The sequence below is a fragment of the Amblyomma mixtum genome, chromosome 2, assembly GCF_055824585.1.
Source record: "Amblyomma mixtum isolate Tamu chromosome 2, ASM5582458v1, whole genome shotgun sequence".
Classification (NCBI taxonomy): domain Eukaryota; kingdom Metazoa; phylum Arthropoda; class Arachnida; order Ixodida; family Ixodidae; genus Amblyomma; species Amblyomma mixtum.
Window position 1 is genome coordinate 236,174,852 of NC_143013.1, and position 23,204 is coordinate 236,198,055.

At 48.1% G+C, this 23,204-nt stretch overlaps 1 protein-coding gene and 1 non-coding gene across 3 annotated transcripts; one reads left to right on the plus strand and one right to left on the minus strand.

Moving 5' to 3' along the window:
* Window positions 1–3,020: 3,020 nt before the first annotated feature.
* On the minus strand, window positions 3,021–19,753 carry LOC149363014 (techylectin-5A-like). 2 transcript variants are annotated; one of them, XM_089573332.1, is made up of 6 exons: window positions 19,562–19,753; window positions 17,467–17,609; window positions 15,289–15,431; window positions 13,879–13,984; window positions 11,799–11,966; window positions 3,021–3,468 (listed from the first exon to the last, which is right to left on the minus strand). In XM_089573332.1, the coding sequence occupies exons 2-6, from the start codon at window positions 17,606–17,608 to the stop codon at window positions 3,158–3,160; spliced, it is 870 nt and encodes a 289-aa protein (XP_089429458.1). In that variant the 5' UTR covers window position 17,609; window positions 19,562–19,753; the 3' UTR covers window positions 3,021–3,157. The 2 variants fall into 2 exon arrangements, with proteins under 2 accessions (XP_089429458.1, XP_089429457.1); XM_089573331.1 differs by having other exon boundaries at window positions 17,467–17,640.
* Window positions 19,754–21,665: 1,912 nt separating this feature from the next.
* Window positions 21,666–21,737, plus strand: TRNAT-CGU (transfer RNA threonine (anticodon CGU)). Its single transcript has one exon. It is a non-coding gene; the product is annotated as a tRNA-Thr (tRNA).
* Window positions 21,738–23,204: the final 1,467 nt, after the last annotated feature.

Here is a 23,204-nt window from a genome sequence, read left to right on the forward strand (position 1 = left end):
GGGATATGGAGAAGACGGAAGTTTACTGACCTTTCACTTTGACCCTTCCCCGCCGCCGCCATTTTTCCGCCGGTTGTTTGTCAAACAACTTGAAAGGGGCTCCCTTAGTGCTCCCGCTGTAGGCTTCGCTGAAGTGACCGAGCATGTAGTCTTGTTTAGTGGTTCGCCCAACATACTGAATGATAGTTGTTTGAACAATTGCTGCCCATCGGTGGCGTGCTCACAATTATTTTATTTTTGCTTTTCTCATACCAAGCAAAAGCAACCTACCAAGAATGACTGATTGAAATAATTGGTGTAAAAACATTGTGTTCAACAGGGGAAAAGCAGCACAAAGAAGTCTGACATACAGGAGAAACACACACCGCAATATTGCCGCGAATTTTTGTAGTGTTTGTTCGTTCATTCTTCAAAGCGGTCGGCGCGCTGCTTTATCTCTTTATTTGTGATGCAATACTCGACCAGATATATCTCAATTGATCGCAGTCAGGCGGAGATGGTAATAAAGGCGATTTTATTTAAGTTGAGCTGCAGACCGGCGCGAGAGAGCCAGGTCAAAACTTGCTTCAGGTGGTAGAGTTGAGTGTCAAAGTCAAGCGAAAATATTACGATGTTGTCGAGATAACAGAGGCAGGGTTTCCACTTTAGTCAACGCAGAATGGCATCCATCACCTTCGCAAAGGTGCCAGGAGCATTACAAAGCCGAAAGGCATCACAATAAATCAATATAGGGCAGCAGGAGTTACAAAGATGGTTGTGGGGTGATCGGCCTCTTCCATGGGTACCTGCCAGTACCCGGAACGTAAATCTAAAGAAGAAAATATTTGTGCCCCTTACAAGGAGTCTAGAGCGTCATTGATGCGTCTCAGGGGATGGACGTACTTCCACGTTGTTAGGATTGGGGCCCACCGAACCTGGTCGCCACTGTTGGGACTGGAGCATCTAAGCCTGCTGCTTCTGTTGCGCTGAGCTCATTGAAGAAACGGTCGAGGCGACGGTGAATCAACGGGCGCTTATGTAGAGTACGTGCAAGGGCTTTTACATAATAGGCACAATGTCCGAGACCACAACAGGCTAGCAAACAGGAGTAGAGCGATGCACTGCAGAGAGCGTCTCTCTGGCGTGATGGCTCGTCTGCTACCCGTCTGCTGCTCCGACTCAGCGCGGCTCTGTTTTTATAGCCGCCGGTGATCGTTGCGGTAGCCAGCCGTTAACCCTCCAATCAGGGCACATCACAGGCCACCGTTCGTATTGGACGAATGGTCGACAGGAGCTCGGCTATATAAAAAAAAAGTTTCTGTCATGGCTTTCGTCTGCACTGGTGCCACAATTTCAGTAAGAGACGAAAAACTTTGTCGCCGCTCGAAGAAAGATAGCAATTGCTCGTCTCTCGTTGCGCACGACCGGTGCTCACAACATGAAGCCGTCAGCTACTTGCACCGCTCGAGTCGTGATTCATGGCGTCCTTTATACGATCGATTTCGTCGTCCTGCCGTTTTGTTCCCATGCTGTTATTTTAGGCTGAGATTTCATGTTCCGCTATGCCGCTGTAACCGAATGCGCTCGCGCTAAGTCGAGTTCTCTGCTCTGCCCTAGTCCCTGCCATACGCTTCTCCTTCATCGACATGTGTTAAAGCCCTCGTCGCCGAAGACATCGACCTGCCTCCATGCTCTTCTGTTCTTGCGCACCTCTCTTCTGACTCTCTCTGTAATTAACTGCCCTCTTCACGCTAGCCCATGCTTTTCTACAATGCAAGTGCCTTCGCCGGCAGCCCTTTACAGGCTGCCGGCGAAGTGTCGTATGAGTCTCGAGCCGACGCTAGAGAGGAGGAGGAGGAGGAAGGGTCTGCGCTGGCGAGCCAGGATGTTGCAAACCGCGACATGTCGGCGAGTCCGGGCTTGCTTTGCGTATTGGCGGGCGCACGGCGTTGGTTTTCAGAGGCCAGCGGAATGCATGCTCAAGCAAAACAACGTAATCATGTTAAGGGGGTGGTAGTCTACACAGAAACGGATGGAGCCGTCTTTCTTTCTGACGAGCACAACTGGTAAAGCCCAAGGACTGCTTGAAGGCTGGTGGAGGCATTTCTTGAGCATTTTGTCCACTTGGTCTTAAATAACTTGGCGCTTGGTCGCCAACACACGATAGAGGCGCTGCAGTGGAGCGTGGGCACCTGTGTCGATGCGACGTGTGACAGTAGATGTTTGTCCCAATGAGCTTTGATGACAGTGGAAGGAGGCGCGGAACTGGTGGAGCAAGTGGAGAAGCTGCATGAGCTGCGGCGGAGGAATACCTGCGCAGATGGTACGGGGAAACATTTCTGTGGAGGAAGGAGTGGGTGTAGAAGATGGTGGGCTGAGTGCACCCAGAAAGATGTGCGATGCTTCGGCAGTCTCCTCACGGGTTAGAATAGACGCGATAGGTTGGAAACTGCCGACAAATCCGTCACGGCACAAGGCCGAGGGCAGGAAAACGGGTTACAGACCCACAGTACGGGGAGGCCAGCAGTAATAGTTAATACGGCGTAAGACAGGGAAAGACACTTGCATTCGAGAAAAGCATGGGCTAGCGTGAAGAGGGCAGTTCATTACAGAGAGAGTCAGAAGACAGGTGCGCAAGAACAGAAGAGCGTGGAGGCAGGTCGATGTCTTCGGCGACGAGGGCCGTCTTGCGCGAAATTCTCCATCGTTAGAGAAGTTTGAATAGTACGCAAAGGGCGCGTGGATTTGCTAACGTATTAATTACACACATTAGACCAAATATAATCATTGTTACTTTTCCGTCTCCGTTGGGTACTGCGTAACATTTCTTTTTACGGTGGTAACTGGTCTCCTCTTGTCATCTCGTCGGACTGAACAGCCGCCGAGCATTAAAGACTGCCACGCTGTCTGCCCTTCTGAGAGAGAAAAACACACTTTCCCAATGGTCGCAACATGTTGTATTGGAGCCATATTGCATCAAAATCGGTGCATCAGCCGCTAACTAATTGTTTTACATTTTTCAATGACTGTTTTCTATAAAAGCTTTGTAATGGTTACCTTTATTTCCATAATGGGCAGGCTGGAAAAATACATCTAGCAAATTATAGCCAGAATCTCCGGACATTGCCGTACCGCAGGGCCTGTTTACGGAGGTTCTATGTAGGCAAGGTACCATCTATTACGGAACCGGTGGAGTGGGCAGTCCACTTTGACGGTAGACGTGGAACCCTGCGGGCCGGATCATCATGTGAACCGCAGGGTAGGAGTAGTGGTACAGGGAGGCCGTGTTATTTCGCATGCTCCACTCGATGCCGTCGGCGTAGCTGTCGTGGGGGCCGTTCAGGTTCAGGCCATTCAGGTTGGCATCGTGGCACTGGGCGTACCACCAGGCGCCGCGGTACAATACCGCGCAGTGGTCGTATGCTGCGTCGTTATCGCGGTCGAAGGTCGAAAATTTCTGCCCGTTTGCGTTTCCCATGGCGTCCCAGCCTGCAAAATGTCAGTCAGTAAGTCATTCAGTCATTTATTCAACAAAACACATAAATAATACATCAAAGTTCTTAGGCCCACAGCCATGGCTAGTTTGGGCCCATAGTTACGCACACTTGGCATCACAAGAACAAATAGTGCAAATGCATCTCAGACATCATACAAAAAAGAAAAAGAAACAAACAAAGAAAAAAAATGAATTTGTTGTCGACTTAAACCATGCTTGTACTTTAGCTTGTCAACGTGTCACACGTTCATCAAGTTTCCTTGATACAAACGCTGCCAAGAGACGTCCAAATTTTTTAGCCGAGGCACAAAAAATGTGTCTGATAAAGCAGCTTTCATTTGTAGCCGTATGGCTGTGCTCAGGTGGACGTCAATAAGTAATTACTCCCTTATTACAAAGCAGATACAAGCAGTTACAAGGTCTCCTGGACACAATACATCCCGACCAGCACCTACAGCGGTGCCTCCTTCCTTCCTGGCCTAGTGCCAATGGGGGAGGGAGGGGGGTGCTATTTCTGTTGGACAGTAAAAGTTCTTTCCTTCTCCTCTTCTCATGACATGATTCGATAAACGTAACGTGTATTGTTAAGTTGACAACCGTAGAGTTCTTGTGACAGCACGAAACCACGACCGCAGCCACGACACGAACCTGCAGCGGTGGCTTAGCGGCTTTGGCGAACGCCGCCTGATTTCAAAGCCACGGGTTGGATCTCGGCCGCAACGGCCGTATTTCAATGCGGGCAAAATAAAAAAAAAATGCCACGAGGCTGTACGATGTCCCTAGATGTCTGTTACGGTGTTCCTCGTAGCGCTTCTAGCATTTCAAGATGAACCTCCAACGTTACAGTTCAGTTACGACGCGACTGTCAAGAGCATGTTGCTGTCTCCAGGAGCAGTTCGCCAGTCTGGACTGCGAGCAGACGAGAATTCGTCCGGCGATGCGTAGAATATACTGCCGCATTTCATCATTTATACACACAGTTTTCAATAATGCATTCTGCGCTTCTATTCTGAGCAGTGAATTGTGGTCTCGTCTATACGACAGTTTGCTCTCACGTGACTAGTGTAGGGGTTATGCTGGTGTAATTTTTTTTTATTGTAGCGCTGAAAATATTCACCATTAGGAAACTTCTATTTTGAAGAAAATCAGTATATATGGCCGCCATGTGCATTCAAGGATGTCTAGCTGCAAAGCTGAGTTCGAAAGCTTTAATATAGCAGTTGGCGGAGTCAATAGCTATGATGGAAGTGAGCCAGCGCAACTGCGCACGACCTAGGAAAGGAGCCGAGGGAAGAGAAGAAACGGACAGAACACAGCGCTGTCACAACGTAGTCATCATGCAAAGTCCACTCGCCCAACCATTCGCGCTTTCAATCAAAAGGAGGGCGCCACCAGCGCCACCGTGATCGGCTGTGCGCACACCGAGCTCCAGCAAAATCACGTCTACGTCCAGGTTCCTGACCTCGGATCGCCACCAACCGTTCTACAGGAGCGCTACTTCATCGCCTGTACGCCTGGTAACCAAAATTCCAAGCGTTCTGCGCCGTTTTTTGGCACATCAGCATCTGGCTGGCCGCCCACGCCGGGCGCGCTAAGCCAAGCCTACATCTGCACCGCCGGGGCAACGCCCCCCGCGCTCGCCAGCATGCTCGCAGCCGGAACGGCGGGGAGCTCGCCTAGCCAGTCAGCAGCCCAGGCGCTGAATCACAAGCACTGTGCTCCCGCGGCGCCCCGGCAAGCCACCGCAGCCACGATCGTCATGAAATTTGCGAACCACCTCAACCTCGGCAACACTTTATTCCCTGTGCTCTGTCGGTCCGTCATGGATTCCGCCCGCCTAACCAAGACTGAACGTGCCAATACCTACATCAAACTCCGCACCTCGCAAAACATCCTGGCCATCGATACCCACCGCCCAGCCGCTGCAGACAAGCTGCTCCAACTCAAGCGAGTTTCACTGAACAACATACAGTACGAAGTCACCTCGTACGTAGCTAACGACCCCCTTAACGCCCGTGGTGTTATACACGGCATCACCATGGACTTTACCGAAGACGACTTTGCCGCTAACCTTCGTGTTGACGGCACCCGACTCCTAAGCGCCCGCCGTCTCGGACGTACGAACACACTTCTGCTCACCGTCGAAGGGCCCCGTCTACCACGCTATGCCGTCTTCTACAGCGGAGTGTACCGCGTCTACCCGCAAAAGCCGCACAGCAAACAATGCACGCATTGTCACGCCATAGGACACCGTGCCGACGTCTGTCCTAACAAGCCTAGCCTTGTTCGGTGCTCGATTTGCAGCCAACCGTTTCCTCCTGACCAAGACCCAACGACTATCCCACACGAATGTGAACCACACTGGTGGAACTGCAAGGGCGACCACACACCGTCTCATCCTGAATGCCCCGCAAGGAAAGACGCCGACGCTGCAGTCCTAAAGTGGCACCGCGCCCAACGACGCCATCGCGCCCGCGCCGCCCCTCCACCCCCTAAAGCCGACGCGACCATCTGGCCGCCCCTGCCTACCTCGAACCGCTACGAGGCCCTTCAGCTCTCCTGCAGCAGCAGCAGCAACAGCCCGGGGCACGAGACCGCGCAAAGAAGTCAATCTCGAACCAAGCCCTCTGCCAAGCGGCCACCGTCCACCACTTCTGGTACGGCAACCAGCACCTCCACCTCCTCTACTAAACCGCAAGCTTCCGTGATGCAGTCACAGACTCCACCAAGTCACCAGGTGAGCGGTCCATCTCCCACATCCATCGCACCCCCTCCCCCGTCCTTCCAAAACCGGTTTTACTCACGCCCCTCCACACCTACTCCACTTTCACCCCTCCCTACCGACAACGCTATTGCTCTCATACAGCAATCCCTTGCTCCCGTCCTATTGGCCTTACAACAACTGACGGCTCGCGTCGAGCAACTAGAGCACCATCTCCTCTCCCTCGCGTCCTCTGCCCCACCCTCTCTCGACGCAGACTCCAATGCTCCCCCTCGAAAGTGCGCAAGCGCCCCTCTAGTGCCTAACCTCGACACAATGGAGGAAGACCGGCATGATGAGTGATATCATGCGACACACATCCCCACCCCAAAACCCTCTAATTATTTGGCAGTGGAACTGCCGCGGTTTTCGTCGCAAGAAAAATGCCCTCTTGCAACACATGCAGATTACTGGCGTTAACCCAGACGTCATCGCACTGCAGGAAACGCACGGTGCCTTTTCTCTGCCAGGTTACGACCATTTTACTCAGCCAAGTATAGTCATGAAGAGAAAAGGACATCAAACGCCCCCTCCTCCGCCGACTTTGACGGTTACATACATACGGCGCACGATACCCACCATTCAGGAAGATACATCCCACCTCAACTCCGGGACGAAAGAGCATGTCCTGACACACTCCACCTATCAGGGTCACCGTATCACGATTTTAAACTGCTACTGGACTCCCTCCGACTCCAAAACCAGCATCCCACCTTTGCATACGGCCCTTCCTGCCTCTAATGTCCCTACTACTTTCGTCCTTCTTGGTGACTTCAACTGCCCACACCCTGCATGGGGATACGACCGTACTTCAGCCTCCGGACGAAAACTCGACCGCTTCGCCAGTATTCATCACCTCACCCTCCTGAATGACACGTTCATGCCTACACGTCTAGGATGTGGAGCACAATCCGACACAAACCCCGACCTCGCATGGATTCGCAGCGATCTCCGCGCTTCTTGGAGTAATACGGGTGACACGATGGGGAGTGATCACTGTATTCTTCAGATAACGCTCACGTCCCAGCGACCCTCCAGACCACCCAAAACACATCTAACTCCCACTATGCTCGTAGACTGGCCAAAGGCTCGGCCGGCCCTCGACTCCTTATCAGTCTCACTCGAGGACCCCGAAAAATGGTGTAGCGCCATTATGGAGACCGTCTCCCAACACACCAAACATATCCACCGATCTCCCGACTATCCATACATTGACACACACCTACTTGGGCTATGGAAACAACGTCGCCGGGCCATAAAAGCTTGGCGCAACTGTAGATCTAGCCACGCATTGAAAAGAAAAGTTGCTGAACTAACGCAAGCAGCCCAAGAATACGCTGACCAACTAGCCACGAACAACTGGCTTCAGCTCTGTGATGACATGGTCGAGAGACTCCACACTCCAAAAGTCTGGCACATTATGCGCACCCTACTTGGACAGGGTAAACCTCGTAACACACTTCAAAAGCTACAGTTGGCCCTCTCCGTCTCACAAGAAGAGCTGGTTGAGCAAATCCGAAATCAACTTTACCCATCCTCTACTTCTCCTGCCAGCTCCCCGTCATACCCTTACACCGAAGAAGAAGCAGACGAACAAGGAATGAATTCCGACTTTACATTCGCCGAACTTCAGGCTGCTCTACGCTCCCTTAAGCGAAACACAGCACCCGGCCCAGATAAAGTTACCTATGGTATACTCCGTAATCTCCCCGATTCAAAACTAGACGAACTTATTCAGATTATTAATACTGTTTGGCGCTCCGGGAAAATTCCCGCTGCATGGAAAGAGGCACACGTAATTATGATTCCGAAACCAGGAAAATCCTCTGCGCTCATCACTAACCTCCGACCTATATCCATGACTTCTTGCCTAGGGAAGCTGATGGAGAAGATGGCCCTTACCCGCCTCGAATGGCACCTGCATACCAATCGCTGTCTTGCTCCCACTATGGTCGGATTCCGCGCCCACGTATGCACACAAGACATTGGACGGCAAATCTATGAGGATTTGTACGCCTTCCCAAGCAGCGCACAGCTTCCAGTTTTGACCGGCGTGGATATCAAAAAGGCTTTTGATAATGTCGCCCACTCCGCAATTCTCACCAACCTGGCAGACACTCGCCCTGGGGTCCGCATGTTCAACTACATCAAAGACTTTCTTACAGACAGGACCCTCCGAATCATTGGCCCCGACGGCACACCTTCCGCCCCCTTTCCCCTCACCGCAGGTACACCACAGGGATCCATTCTTTCACCTATGCTTTTCAACTTGGCAATGAAAGAACTGCCCCGAAAACTCGCTGAAATTCCTGGCCTACGCCACGCTATATATGCGGATGATATCTCTCTCTGGTCTACCACAGGAAACGCCGGGGAACTAGAATCCACTTTGCAGCAAGGCCTCGACGTCGTTCAGGAGCATGCACGCCGCATAGGTATGAGTTGTTCCGCCGAAAAGTCGGAATACATCGTGGTTTCTAACGCTCCTCAAAAAACCGCTTCTTCCTACCGCGAACTCATTCAACTCTCTCTCGCGCAAACCCCTATTCCCCGACGGAGACACATCAAGATCCTTGGCTTCACTTTTCAACAAGATGGCAAGTGCAACGTGTGGCTTAGCCAACTCCTGCAACAACTGAACCAAATTCGCCACATGCTGTCCCGCATATCTCGTCAAAAGCATGGACTCAGAGAACACGAACTCCGTCGAGTTATAGAAGCACTCGTTTATTCGAGGGTCATGTACGCCTACCCCTATCAACGCCTCACATCCTCTCAAGTAAGCAAACTGGAAGCCTCTCTGCGTCGCTTCACTCGACTAGCCATGGGAGTTCCCATCTACGCCGCAAATGCTCTGATCGCAGACGCCGCCATTTTCAACTCCCTCGAAGAACGCGCAGCAGCACACCACCGAGCCCAGATACACCGTCTCTCTACCTCCGAGCAAGGCAGAGACCTCCTCAGCCTTTTCGGACACACCATTTCCCAACTACCCCCGCTTCAACCATCTGCTCCCCCGTGGAAAAGCCTCCCGCGTCTTACTGTAAAACCCATTCCACGCCACATGTCGCCAACGATAAATCCCGGGCGGCGTGAAGCACTGGCGAACCATTTACCCGTACTGGGCCACGACACTTACTATACCGATGCCCATATCCTCGAGCACCAAGTAGTTACTGCAGTAGTCGGCCCTCGAAGCACCTCCACACATCTCCACACAGGAGTGCCCTCCTCAACCGACGCAGAAACTCTGGCCATAGCAGAGGCGATTACGCTTCACGACCACCTGTCCTCCACCATCACCATACGTGCAGACTCTCAGGCTGCCATACGCTCATTCGAATCTCAAAAACTACCTCCCCATATCCTAGACACTTTGCTGCAATACCTAACAGCCCACCCTACGCTCCATGTCCGCCTTGAATGGATTCCTGGTCATCAAGGTATACCGGAGAATGAGCTTGCTCATGCTCTGGCCCGTGAAAAAATACCACCGGGCCCTCCGACTGTCTGGCCAGCCCATTATAATCCCAAGGCAGACCGCGCTACACACCGACAGGACCGCCGCAAACACCTTCGTAATTTGCGGCACATGCGACGAACCCTTCCGTCACCCTCCCATTTCCTTTGCCGTGCTGACGCCTCTCTAATTCGACAGGCACAGACTAACTCCCTTCCCTGCGAACTGTATTCCCACTATATCCTTCATAAACCTGGCAAACCCGCCTGTCTCGTGTGCGGAGAGCATCCCTCCAACATTCATACATATTGGTTATGCCCCCGCGCAACTAACTCTCCCACCATACCTTCCTCGCATACCTTGCCTCCCCCCTTTCACCTCACGTGGGCCCGATGGACCGCTCCACCAACCTCTCTGCAGCCCACCCTCTGGCCGCTCCTCGCCGCCCACATCCGACGCATCCAAGGGACACGTGGCCCTACTCTGCCACCGCCGATAAATAGCGCCCACCAAACGGGCAACTAAGAAGGCTCGGACTTGAGCTGAAAAATAAAAGTTATCTCTCTCTCTCTTCAATCAAAAGCTAAGACGTTAAAACTGGGATAAAATTGTAAAATTCATGGTAGCCACCGGAGCTGTTGTTTTGCGTTTTTGACACAAAGTTCAGCTCACTGTGGGCTCTTTCGAGCGCTCTTCTACTTTTCCGTGCGCAAGACACCCAGAACAAGGTAGCTTTTGCATTCTGGTTGGTTGGTTTATGGGGTTTAACGTCCCAAAGCGACTAAGGCTATGAGAGACGCCCTTTCGCATTTTGCCTCACTATAAATTTAGCTGCCATGGGTAGCTTTTGCATTTTGCCTCATTGTAAATTTAGCTGCCACGGTAAGGAAGGCTCAGTGTACCGCACGACTTTTTCTGCACCAAAAACGCAGCCGTTAAATTGATGCAGTGCTGATAAACTATATTCTTCAATTTCCGATATTTCCCTATAGTGTATGGCGGTGCGAAGGCGTCAGTAAAGGAGGAAACAGGCAGTGTGTGCCCAAAGTATTACGCAAAACACACGTACCTGTGGTTCCACAGCTCAAAGTGCAATCTTTGTGATATATTTAGCGCCAAAGCAAATCCTGTAATACTTATTATCATTTTATGAACACATACAATTATCACTTTTGAAAAAAGCACCTCCTACGGAATTCTTCTCATTCTTTGAAACTTAATGTGCATCTCTAGAGGGTGATCAATACGGCAGCTGTGTGCGGGATACTGAGTTCTTCACCGATCAAATGCATCGACTAAATGACCTTTTGCCTTTAAGACATAGAAGAGGGGAAATGCACCAGGATAACTACTCAGCACAAAAACAGAGTGCCTATCATTTTTTTACTATTACTGCTAAAATTTTCAGAAGAGAATTCCTGTCGTGCGTTTCGAGCTAGAAGTTCATTTTGAGGCCATTTTTGTAACCTCAGAATTTTATTATGCACAGATTAGTTATTGACAAACAGATTTTTATACTGCTTATCACTATTATGCGTAACAGAGGCTGAGCAGAGCCATTTTTTTCTATCAACACATTTTGCTGCTCTGTTGTATTGGTGTACTTCGTTCTCAACTCTTCTTAGGTTTTGTTTTACCTCAGTACAATTAATTTATCTAGGCCATGGCAAATGTTCTAAACTTTTTTTCTTTTACGCTAATCTCTGCTATATTGGGCTTTACATGAAAAATATTTATTTCCTTGTAATAATCGCTCGCCGTAATAAGAGTTTGCTTACATCAGTGATGTCAACGAAAAGGATTGCCTGCAACTCTGTGAAGATTAAAGAATTTAGTGTTCGCACCTGAAGGCACCGAACACTTGTTACTTTTCTGTTGGAGACCAGGCTTTTTATTTCTTCTACGCCTTAGATATGCCGCTGACTTTGCGGCCTGGCGTTTTGCTAAAAACATTTGAATACGCCAATCACCATTGAGGAGTAAAATACGAGCTTGCAGGCGTAGCGAAGTAAGTTCTAAGTACCCGACGGTAATTCATTACTTGTGGAACACATGGTACCCCGCGGTATTTTGTATCGTATAGTATTTTGAGACGACCGCACCTTCCGGTCTCAAATGTTTTCCCACTTGAATCTTGAAGAGTGTGTCTTCGTTTCCCACGCGTACACTCTCGTAGTCGACCGACACGCTGTCTCCAGTGGAGTTGCTCAACACCACTCGAAGAGTCATCTGTTCATCGCCCGACGTCAGCGCGTGCAGAGCGCGGTTCCCTGCGAGACACACAAAGGTTTTACACGCGTTACCACTCGCAAATATCGCATTTTAGTGGTTGTCAAACAGTTTTGTACACCAAATCCTCAAATTAAAAAGCACCACTCTATAGAATTATCTATTATCAAAATCAAGATGGTTATTTAGAGTTCGCTATCAAGCACAATCTGGCTGATTAGCACAAGGAAGGAAATTTTTGCCCGTCCCTTTTAGAGCGCTGCTGCAAGGCAACTACGGTTACGTCCAAGCTACTTTCAGTACATGGGCGACTGTTCCAGAAATGACGCGCATCACTGAGAGCCGGTACTGTTGCTCAGCGGTCAGAATGGGGGTCCACGCAGCAAAAATAAGTCTCCGAATCGAATTAATTTAGAGGGTGGCGCGCGTGACGCTTTCTTGGCCCAATGACACTGTGTTGCAGGCGAGCTCCACATCCACTTATGCTGCTTAAGCTACTACATGACAGCTATGAAGAATCAAAGCGTGTGCAGTTCACTCCACATGGCTAGTTCCTTGAGATATTAAAGTTAAAATTATGGGCATAGGGTACCCTTACGTGGTTAATCAGATATTCCTGTTATGCAAGTAAAAGTGGGTTTGGTGGATCGGTTCAGCTCGCCCCATGAGATGGCACGTTATTAAGCTTTGACAGGAACCAGAAAGTTCAGCCAGTAGACAAAGCGGTTTCATGCTGGTATTTCGGACTGGGACTGGGTGAAGGTGTTTCGGATATGCAGTCGTGAAGTGTATGAGCGTCTTTAGGGTAGCCTTCGCATTATTGTAGCGCTATAAGGGGAAGAGAACCGGTTACACTAGGTTTACATTTATACAGTCAGAACACTAACTGGTTTCGCGACTTAAATGAGCACAGTGATCACCTGCTTCCGTAATAACTTTAGCACTAAGCTGAACACCCGATCTCCTATAGCCCATCCCTGAAATTGATGCTTACGAGAGTGACTGGTAAGCCTGTCGTATATTGTCATCAGTTATATCGTTAACACTTTTGTATCTTTCCTTTCAATATGGTTTGGTTTGGTTTATTGGGGTTTAACGTCCCAAAGCAACTCAGGCTATGAGAGACGCCGTAGTGAAGGGCTCCGGAAATTTCGACCACCTAGGGTTCTTTAACGTGCACTGACATCGCACAGCACACGGGTCTTTCCTTTCAATATCGCCAAATGATAGCTTCTCACACTGCTCAAAGGAACATTTTCAAGTCGAGTCCTGCGCATGCGCCAATCCTGCAGAATTGCAGGAAGCTAAATTGTAGGAAATTTTCAGAAACCAAGAACCCTAGTTCACACACCGCGTTTGCACTTCTTGCTTTGCCAACAGAAGGGGTTAGCACGAGAGAAGAAGAGTCGGTCGCCCTATTCTTTTCAGAAAAGGTGACAGGGTGATGCCCCTTAACTTGCGTGAACCTGAAACCCCCACCGATTACCGCGAGCTTTTTAAATCGAGTGTATTTGTCGAAACAGTACAATGGTGCATTCTCTTGCACCATTATACCTGCTTCGACCTGCTCCTTGCATTCGCACTCCTACTGTGAACACAAAAGGGGAAAGAGCGAGTATTCATTTTCGATAAGCTTTTGATTAGTGCTGCTGAGGGATGCGACCATGGTGACCTAGAGTCAGTGCGAATTTTTGCATTCATTGGAAAGCTGTCTTGGCTACTCTACTCTATGCTTTCAACAACTTCTCTCTTATAAAGATAAAGAGACATCCCCCCCCTTCCTTTTCAAACAAGTAGCGAAAAGCCAGCTTGTGAACGAGGGTTTTGCGCCAACCAATTTGACCCTTTTGTCTGAATTTAAAAAGTTGAAACGCTTCTCAACTTCGGTCTTACAAGAAACTGAAAAACGCATTCACTGGTTTTGTCCATTTAACTAATTGGAGAAGAGCTTACCAATCCAGTACTCCTTTGACGGATCGCCGAACCCATTAGCGTACTCAGTCCAGTTTCGATAAAAGTGGAACACGCTATTCCCAAACTGGCCTCGCCTCTGGATGACCTGTGGGCGAACAAAAATTAACCAGGCTGAAGCGTACCAACGCATAGTTCACCACTTAGTTCATAAGAATTCCGAAGGGCCTACAGGCCGGCCTCTTGGGGTGCGGCGCTGCAATCACGAACATGTACCGCCGACAGCGCGCTTTTTTAGGCCACATTCTCACAGCAGAGCAGGGAAAGGAATTCCAGCTGTCATGGACGTCACAAACATGATTTCTCAATGCGCTCTGCAGTGAATACCGCTTAAAGGGAGGCCACGCTATCTGTGCACCAGGGATCACACGGATTAATGGCGTCCCCCGCGCAGCCACATTGACCTAGTTATACCTCGAATGTCATCCTTGCTCCTGCTTGTCATGGAGGTAAAGAAAAATCCAAAAGGGAGCATCACGTGACGCTTCTGAAGCCTAGACAAAGAAATTAGCAGACGATATGGCTAAGCGCAGAATGTTGTGCAGTTGCGCTAGTTACGGTGGGCGTTTAAGATTCTTACGTGCTCTGAATGCGAAAGCATCCTTTTTAACCAGAAGGCATTTACCATGAAGTCCTTTGGCCAAAGGCCCTTGACCTAAAGGTCTTTACCCCAAGAGCCCATGACCTAAAGGCATTTCTCTTGAGGTCTTCACCCAGGTGTAGGCTTGACAGGTGTGCACAGCTGGAAGGTTGACCACTACCAGGTGGGAAGGTGAGCTGTCTGCCACAAAGCAGGCTTCAAGGGCATATATACGTACGCCGGAAATCCGTAAAGTGTGCCTAGTAGCACTACTGCACCAAAGCAAAATCGAGAAAGCGGGGGCAACCACCTGATGCTGGTGGCGCCCTTTATTACCGGGCGTCTGGTGTCCGCTCTCACTTGAGAGAAAGGCTAAAAGATAGGCGAGCCTCTGACCCTTGGTTTACTGCGTGCTACTACACAATATCACTGACGATGAGACAAAGCAATAAAAAATACATATTTTGGCGTGTCCGATGAGAGAAAGAGGAAAGGAATCGGTAAAAATCCTTCACCGTTATCTACCATTCGTTCAGAGGCAACAAGAAAACAAGAACGTGAAGGTTTCCGTTGGCAGGCTGCATCGCGGATCGCTCCCTCCTAACTTTGCGTTGCTGCATTGTGCTGGATCACGAGACTGCTGTGCTGTCTGCGCATGCACCTCGCTCAATTCATTTCGGTCACCCAGCTCTCATTCGTAGATACAATGTCGAGCGCTGCGTGGATACGGTCGGGTCATGCAAATTCAGGTCTGGGAGGCCCACATCGACAAAGTAATAGAGGTAAAAGCACCGTTAATAGGTGGACCCTACCGTCCAGCCCCCGCCGTCGGTCTCCATATCGCAATATACGCTCTGTCCCCATGGTTCTGCAGCCTTGTGGAACACGCTGTAGACGCCACTCCTGTGCTGACCAGCATGCAGAAGATCCGCGCAGTGCTGAGGCTGAATGCTGTCTGAAAGAAGTATAAATTAATAAGAAGTAGCCTGAAATCTGTTCCATTCGTTTTCAACTTGGTTTCTCACAGCTCACAGGCCTTTTTCTGCGGTGTGGGAAAGACATTAAAGACAACTCGTCGTCCCATAATCCTCTGTTAATCCCTGGCCAAAGTTGCTGAGCTGCAAAAAAAATCGTCTTCCATGCGCAGCTTTCCTGCAAGTGACAAACTAGCGCCATCTGCTTTCCGCCAGTAGCGAACAGTGCGGAGAGCGGTGGAGATATTTTAAACTAGTAATTTTTCGACAACTAGACAGTTCCAAAACTTTATGCTCTAGCGTGGTGATTATCATTGGCGACTCTTCCCACTAGCAGGAAAATGTGCTTTATGAAATGCTTCTAGTGCTCACACCAATTATTCGGGTCGAGCAAAGAAATTGAGTGGGGTATACCGCGCATTCCAATTTGCCGAGGCGGCGATTTTGAGTTCTCAGCGCCTCTTGGCATGGGGTAGCGCCGTATGACATAGAAACGTTTGCCCACGTTCCCTGGGCTTGCTTATCCGCCAAACCATATTACCAGTTTTGCGCTTTCTAATCGCTGTCTGAAATAGTTAACAGGTGTTTAATAAACATTCTCAAGCCTTATGTTCGGTGAAAGCCTGTATCAGTGCAGAGGAGCCTTTCTTTGGTGAAAACGCAAGTTAACTCGGATGAGAAGCAAAAGTGGCAATGTTATAAACAACACGCAAGAACCTGAACAAAGCCTATTTCTCGAAAACTGCCAAGGCGACACTGCACTGAAGTAGTAGACACCATTCAATGGGCCGGTGTTCGTATTGGACAAACGACAGGTTTTACTTCCACCGTGTCGTCACTAAATGAAAAAAATTGTCTTTATGATTTATCTACTCTACTTTTCATCTCACCTTACCGCTTCAGTGCATCGTCTATAACTTGTTTCACTGGTCTGAATCTTTTAAAATGCTTGCCGCAAATAAAGGATTGAGTAAAACTTTAGCAGTACTCGAAATACCTTGATTGATTTAGCCATCTTGCAGCTTTCGCTTATATACCTGCAGGCATGGCCCTGCAACTTGCATGCTTTTCTACTCATCCGTGACTTTCATGTTTATCTTACGCCTGGAAGGCCTCATTAATCAAAATTAAAGAATTATTATATTAGCAATGACAACCCTTTTCATTCACATAGATTCGAGCCTACGTCGATTTTTAAGTGGTTAACAAACTATTATTTAACATAATTTACTTAAACTGATTGGATTAACGTTGTGAAGACACGGGTATTATAGTTATTCATTGAGAGTAATGTGGAAAGTTACCAAATATCTACTAACCAATGTCAGTTAGTTCCTCACGCTAGTTACGCCAGACGTGATGTCCTACTGGCGCTGAAGAAAAAAAGCACAAATTATTTCAATGAACTGAACACGAAAGGGTACTTTTTTTCACTGACTGAAAGTTTAAGTGCGCTGTATAAATTATGTTACTTCAGTTGGAACTGAACGAAACGCGGCGTGGACTTATTCAGAAACAAGTAATATATGTCAATATTTATTTTTTGCTGACAACGTCTTCACGAATTGCTGGAATGAATTTCGCAAGCTTCACGAGTAAAAAATACTCGATGTCGTCCTGCAGATGAGAAATTCACCAGAACAAGGCAATGTTGGGTTGAAAAAATTTGTGGGCACTTGTAAAAAACTCGGCACACTTCCCAAAAGCAAATAATTCTCGATTTGATATTTTCATTGAAATATCGCGAGCGTAAATAGTCAACATTAACGAGTAGTCTCCGTTGATATTTTCTCCATGATTTCTGTCAGTTTTGTCGTCCTCACAGCATGCTTGTAGATTTTCTTTCCAACGTTATCCATGCGAAACAGGTGTTTTAAACGAATTGATGTTTTGGGCGCAAATAACCGCCTTTAGTCGCGCCATGGCTTCGTTACACAAACGAAGGATTTATGACATGTCGTCTGTATAATACGACGGCTTTAATTCCGACTCTTAACCAAAGAAAAGAAAGCTCACCCTTGATATCTTCCAGCAACTGGGAGAACTCTCGCAGACGCACCACGGCCTCCTCGATTGAAGGTCGTTTCAACGCAGAAGACTGCAGGGCTGTGGTTGCAGTGGAGACCAGTGCGTAGAGGAATACGATCCAGCGTGTCATGCTGTGAGACGATGGGTGTTCGGGTTTCATGGCTGGAAATATCACCACCACAAGTTGCCCCAGTGCGCCTCTCCGAATCATTCCCCTGATGGTTAGTTCGTTAACAAAGGTCTCGGAAGTTCAGCTTCCGGTCATAAAGCTTAGTTATTGTGCCATCCCAATTTTTATGCTATGAGCGATATGTTAGCAGCCTGTTCGTTACACAGAACCAATATACCATAGCTGCCTGAAACTACAGCCCTCAAGCCGATCAGTAGGATATAGTGCGACCGACATCGCTGCAAAGAGTGCGAAAGCACGGAGTACGAGCCCTTCGGCCCTTGCAGCACCACGGCGTGACGGGCATCGTAGCTGCTATTGTGGGGGCGACTGCGTTAAAAACCAATTTATATACATTTATTTTAAAATATCCTACCGCTGGCTATCATATTTAGTCCTAAGGAAAATCCACACCATGTCATGCACCAGACTGCTTAAGCTGGTCTATGAAATACACGTGTAAGTCTCCGCGTGTCAGTATCTTCCCATCGTCGTTCGACGCAAGAATTTACAAAACTAGAACCCACTAAAGAACAGCCGTCCAGATAAAGCGACTATGGTGGCATTAATTCAAACATAAGGCTTTCCAGCGTTAGCTGACTTGAACTTTTCAAAAATAGTACGAATAAAAGCAGCTCCAGATTTTGGCTACCTTATATTTATTTTGATAGTGAGAAGTATACATTGGGATATTGGTTATGATCTGTTTTATTTGTGAATTCATGTATGCGTTTCATTGAATTAAATAGTCTGCTTACTTCAGAAAAAATTTAACCAAACCATTTTTAACCAAAACCACGCCAGAGTGAGACGAAGAGAGAAGGCAGGTAGAAAGGAAAGTCTAGGCACAAGAAGCGAGTCTTTCAGTTTGGCGTGGCCTTTCTTGTAACTGACCAATGAAAAATTCTCCATTTGAGACCTTTTAACTACACCTAAAGTACGTTTCTTATCCCCTTAAGCAAAAGAATAGGTGTTTGGGCAAACTGCTAGATCCCTATTAAAGATAACGCGGCAATGTACACAATGTATTAGAAGTGAACGAACAGACAACTGTTGCATAATTTCGATGCGCTGAGCAGCGGCAAAGGCAAAAAGAGACAACGACTGCGCCTAGCCCCGTGTCACTGTTTCGTCTAGTCCTAAGTCCAGGATTTTTGGACATCAGCTTCAATGGTGAATCAACTGCGGAATTTTGTAAGGTACTCAAGTGAATATTAAAGTTATCGGTCCATTCTTCCAATGCATCGCAAAAACTTCCTTTAAATCTTGTCTATCGCTTGCATCGAGTAATTAAGACTGCCATGGAAAACTAAAGGGGAAATTTTTGACGGCAAGAAAGCAATTATTAGCAAAAAAAAATTCAAGCCTGCCGAAGGTAGAACAGCGGGTATATTGATGGTTAAAGTGTAATCTTACGATAAATGAAGAAAATGCGCGGATAAACAATTTTCTGTTTAAATATACACTAATCCGGCATTTCTTCGTATGTTGCCACCGCTCAACACATTCAATCTACAGAGCACTCCATTGTCAACTGGACTCTTTTGTCGCCTTGTCAGGCATTGATGCCTGAGCATGCAATCAGTTTTTTTTTATTATTATCCTGTTCGTGTAGCTCTTTTCTATGAAATTCGCATTCAAACATCCCTCTACTCTGTTATTTATGTTCAAGTCTTATTAGAGCCCATCGTAGCATGAAATTCTTTACAGACACGTCGGACTCGCACTCTCGCCCTTTGCGGCCCCACCTGCGCGACGTCAAATCAGGAACTTTTATCCTATGCACTGTACGCGGTCGAACCTTGAAGGAACAAATATACACAGGCACGCATTTGTAAGTAAAAGCCTTCATTGCTTCGCTAAAAGAACCCTCCTGATTCAAAGATGAACTGCATGGGTAGACGGTCAACTTACTTCGTCTCCCTCGGTGAGCGTCCCACGAGGAGAGTTGGTCGCACCTGTGAAGCGGTGATCCGAGTGGAAGATGAAATGCACACTCGAGAGTTATCTACGCTCGCTATCTGTTAGCCCAACTCTCCGAGCAGGAGCCCAAGTTTTTAGTGTCCGTGCTGCAAGCACGTTAAACGCTGAGTGTCCGTCTGCCGCTATATCAGTTACTCGTGATTCAATGATGCGCCCGACCGGTGAAACGGGAGAAGGAGGTAGAGGTTGCACTGTCATGCGACAAGGTCCCCCTACATTGAGCAACAATAAAATGCGCATTGTTTCCTTCGCAAGGTGGCGTCGAATTCGCGTGCCTTTCATTCCTGTCTTTTCACTCTCTTCCTTTCTTTCTTCATTCTTTTGTTGTTGTGGCATTTCTCCTTCATTTATTTTTATCGCCTTAAGGTGCACGGACACAATTTTTTTCCTTTTTTTTGGGGGGGGGGGGGGGGGTGTTCGTTTATTTAGAGTGCAGCTCTTAAGCGGCCGTACGTGGATTGAGCAGTGTCACCACCGTCGGTGTAACCGAGCCAAAGTATAAATAAATAAATAAAAATAAATATTGCCACTACTGCTCTTCAAAGCCACGGCGCCGCGGTAAGGTCAGCTGCACAGGCCACTGCAAGAGAACACTAGGCTATCACCGAAGCCGATCACGCTTTGTGTTTAGCCGCAACACAATCTCGCTCTGTGCATTGCACATCGCTGTCTTCTGCAAGTAATACTGCTATCTGACTAATATACACATTATCGCGCGCTGCGCATTTTGTATCGTCGTCTTCAATACCTAGTACTGCTATCGAACTAATATCGTCGCCAGACGTGTCGACGCCCCAGCAAAAAAAAAAAAAAAACCTAGAGAGTCTGAGAGCCCAAGGCTATCGCCGCAGCCGATCACGCCTCGTGTTCAGCTGCAACACACTCCCGCGCTGTGCATTCACGTCGTCGTCTACATCAGCTAATACCAATATCGAACTAACATCGTCGCCAGACATGCCGACGACCGAGCAAAGCAAAACTATCAGCCTAAAATAGTGAGACATCGACCGCGCTGCGGTCAAATTTCGTTTTAAGGAGAATCTTAAATGTACTTACCAGTTTCTTGCCGTGAAAGACGCCTACGAGCCTACAAATCAGGAAATTAAGCAAATAAGGGAAGGGGATGAGGGGCTCGTTATAAATATGACAGAAGCCAACAGCCACAGAAACCAAGGGGCACAGGAGATTTTTTTCTTTAAATTTATTTATTTTGTGGTGTTGATCAATTTAGAGTATTACTGAATATGTTATCGCTTAGAGCTAATTGATTAGAAAAGCAGAAGAAAAACCAACCACATGCCGCCGGTGGGATCCCAACCCACGACCTCCGAATTACGCGTCCGGTGCTCTACCTCTGAGCTACGGCGACGGCTGTCAAATCTTCTGCTTTCGGGGGTATTTATGTTTGCAAAATAACCTAACCTTGACAGTGTTCATCAGCGCCACCCACGTTCATAACCGGTGGACGTAGAACGTCCTGAGTTACCGCAAGTGTGACGTGGAACGTCATCGAACGGAGAGGGTGGAAGCTGCGTGAGAACCCTCTTTTGCTTCCTATGGCGTCAAGGCTGCCAGAACCGAGGCCAGAACCGGCTCCCACCGGCGGCATGTGGTTATTTTTTCTTCTGCTTTTCTAATCAATTAGCTTTAAGCGATAACATATTCAGTAATATTCTAAATTGATCAACAGCACAAAATAAATAAATAAATTTCAAGAAAAAAATCCCCTGTGCCCCTTGGTTTCTGTGGCTGTTGGCTTCTGTCATATTTATAACGAGCCCCTCATCCCTTTCCCTTCTTTGCTTAATTGCTTAGCGAGGGCCTCGGTTCTGGCAGCCATGACGCCATAGGAAGCATAAGAGGGTTCTCACGCAGCTTCCACCCTCTCCGTTCGATGACGTTCTACGTCACACTTGCGGTAACTCAGGACGTTGTACATCCGCCGCTTATGAACGTGGGTGGCGCTGATGAACACTCTCAAGGTTAGGTTATTTTGTAAACATAAATACCCCTGAAAGCAGAAGATTTGACAGCCGTCGCCGTAGCTCAGAGGTAGAGCACCGGACGCGTAATTCGGAGGTCGTGGGTTCGAATCCCACCGGCGGCATGTGGTTGTTTTTTCTTCTGCTTTTCTAATCAATTAGCTTGAAGCGATAACATATTCAGTAATACTATAAGTTGATCAACACCTCAAAATAAATAAATTGAAAGAAAAAAATCCCCTGTGCCCCTTGATTTCGGTGGCTGTTGGCTTCTGTCATACAAATCAGGAAAGTGGGCTCAAAGCACCTGTGCGCATCGTTAATGATTTATTACAAAATATTTAGTACTGAAAGTTGTGGTCGCGGTCGGTGCAAGCGCTGAAGTGCGCCGTCACCTCACGATCGACAGGCCAACCTAAAATGCCACAATCCTGATTACGTCGGCACCACCGGCAAGTGCTGGGTCTTTCTCTAAAGAAACACTGGGTTCTGTGACGTCAAAGTAATTAAGGCAGGTTCACATTGACGCCACATTATGAGAGTGGAGAAGCTGGGCTGCTCCATGGACAACATTACATGTTTTTGGAGTTTTTTCTGCGCAATTTTTTCAGTATCCATGGACAACATTCAGAATCCCATTAAATTAAATTCCACACAACGCCTGCGACTTAAATGTTATGTAAGGGATCTCCTTACGCCTATGGAACAAACTATCTCGTCTGTTTGAGTTTCAAATTTCTTGGCTGTACCCTTTTAAATGCACCAAAAATGAGCGCTAGGTAGACGGGGGAGACAATGTGGAACGTGATTACAATAGTAGATAATCTTTTAAACTTTGAACGGACCTAGGATAAGCAGGTGATCTGAGTAATGTCACTGTGAAAGCCGTTCTAGTTTGCGGCTCTACGATGACAAAAGAAAGTACAGCGTTGGATAGTATGTGAGCTGCTTAATAAGTGATCGGGGGAGGGGGGCGGGGCGAAAACAAACGTACAGAGCGCAGAGAGCTATGGACAAGGATTAGAGCACTGCACGGGCCTCAATCTGAGGCCCAAGCCCGGCCCGGGCCCGAGACCTGAAGCCCGAGCCCGTTCTAGGCCCGCGGCTTCAAGCCCGGGCCCGGCCCAGGCCCGCTAAATTATCGCCCTAGCGAGCCCGGCCCGTGAATCCCGGAGTGAAGCCCAGCCCGGACCCGGCCCGGCTCGTTTCACAGTAATGCTTGAGGTATACTGCTCACTCTGAGCAAGTAGACTGCTACTTCACCGATAAAAAACTGGCCGACAAAGGTTCTGAAACCACAGTTTGGCTTCCGGAAAGTTGGTTCTTTTTAATCCAGAAGGAAGTGATTAAGAGTAGTGTTCGCCAGGCCCGTCTTTTGGACAGTGATCGTGTGTAGGTGCGCAAAGACAAACTCGGACGTTCAGAGAGCCGAATAAAAAGGGCTGCATACGCGCGTAATAGACTACTTTGCATTCCCCCATGATTTTTATCAGTTATATTTGCCACCCGGAAGTATAAACATTAAAGCTGCCTAGCAAGCAGTGGGATGACATTTTTTCAGTGAATACGATATCACAGGTTGAACTCATAGC

Coding starts and splice junctions, on each gene's coding strand:
- LOC149363014 (XM_089573331.1), bottom strand. CDS start 17,638: ATGAAACCCGAACACCCATCGTCTCACAGCATGACACGCTGGATCGTA. Junction 15,432..17,466: donor GTTGCTGGAAGATATCAAGG/GTGAGCTTTCTT, acceptor TACTTCTTTCAG/ACAGCATTCAGCCTCAGCAC. Junction 11,967..13,878: donor GTCAAAGGAGTACTGGATTG/GTAAGCTCTTCT, acceptor TGTGTCTCGCAG/GGAACCGCGCTCTGCACGCG.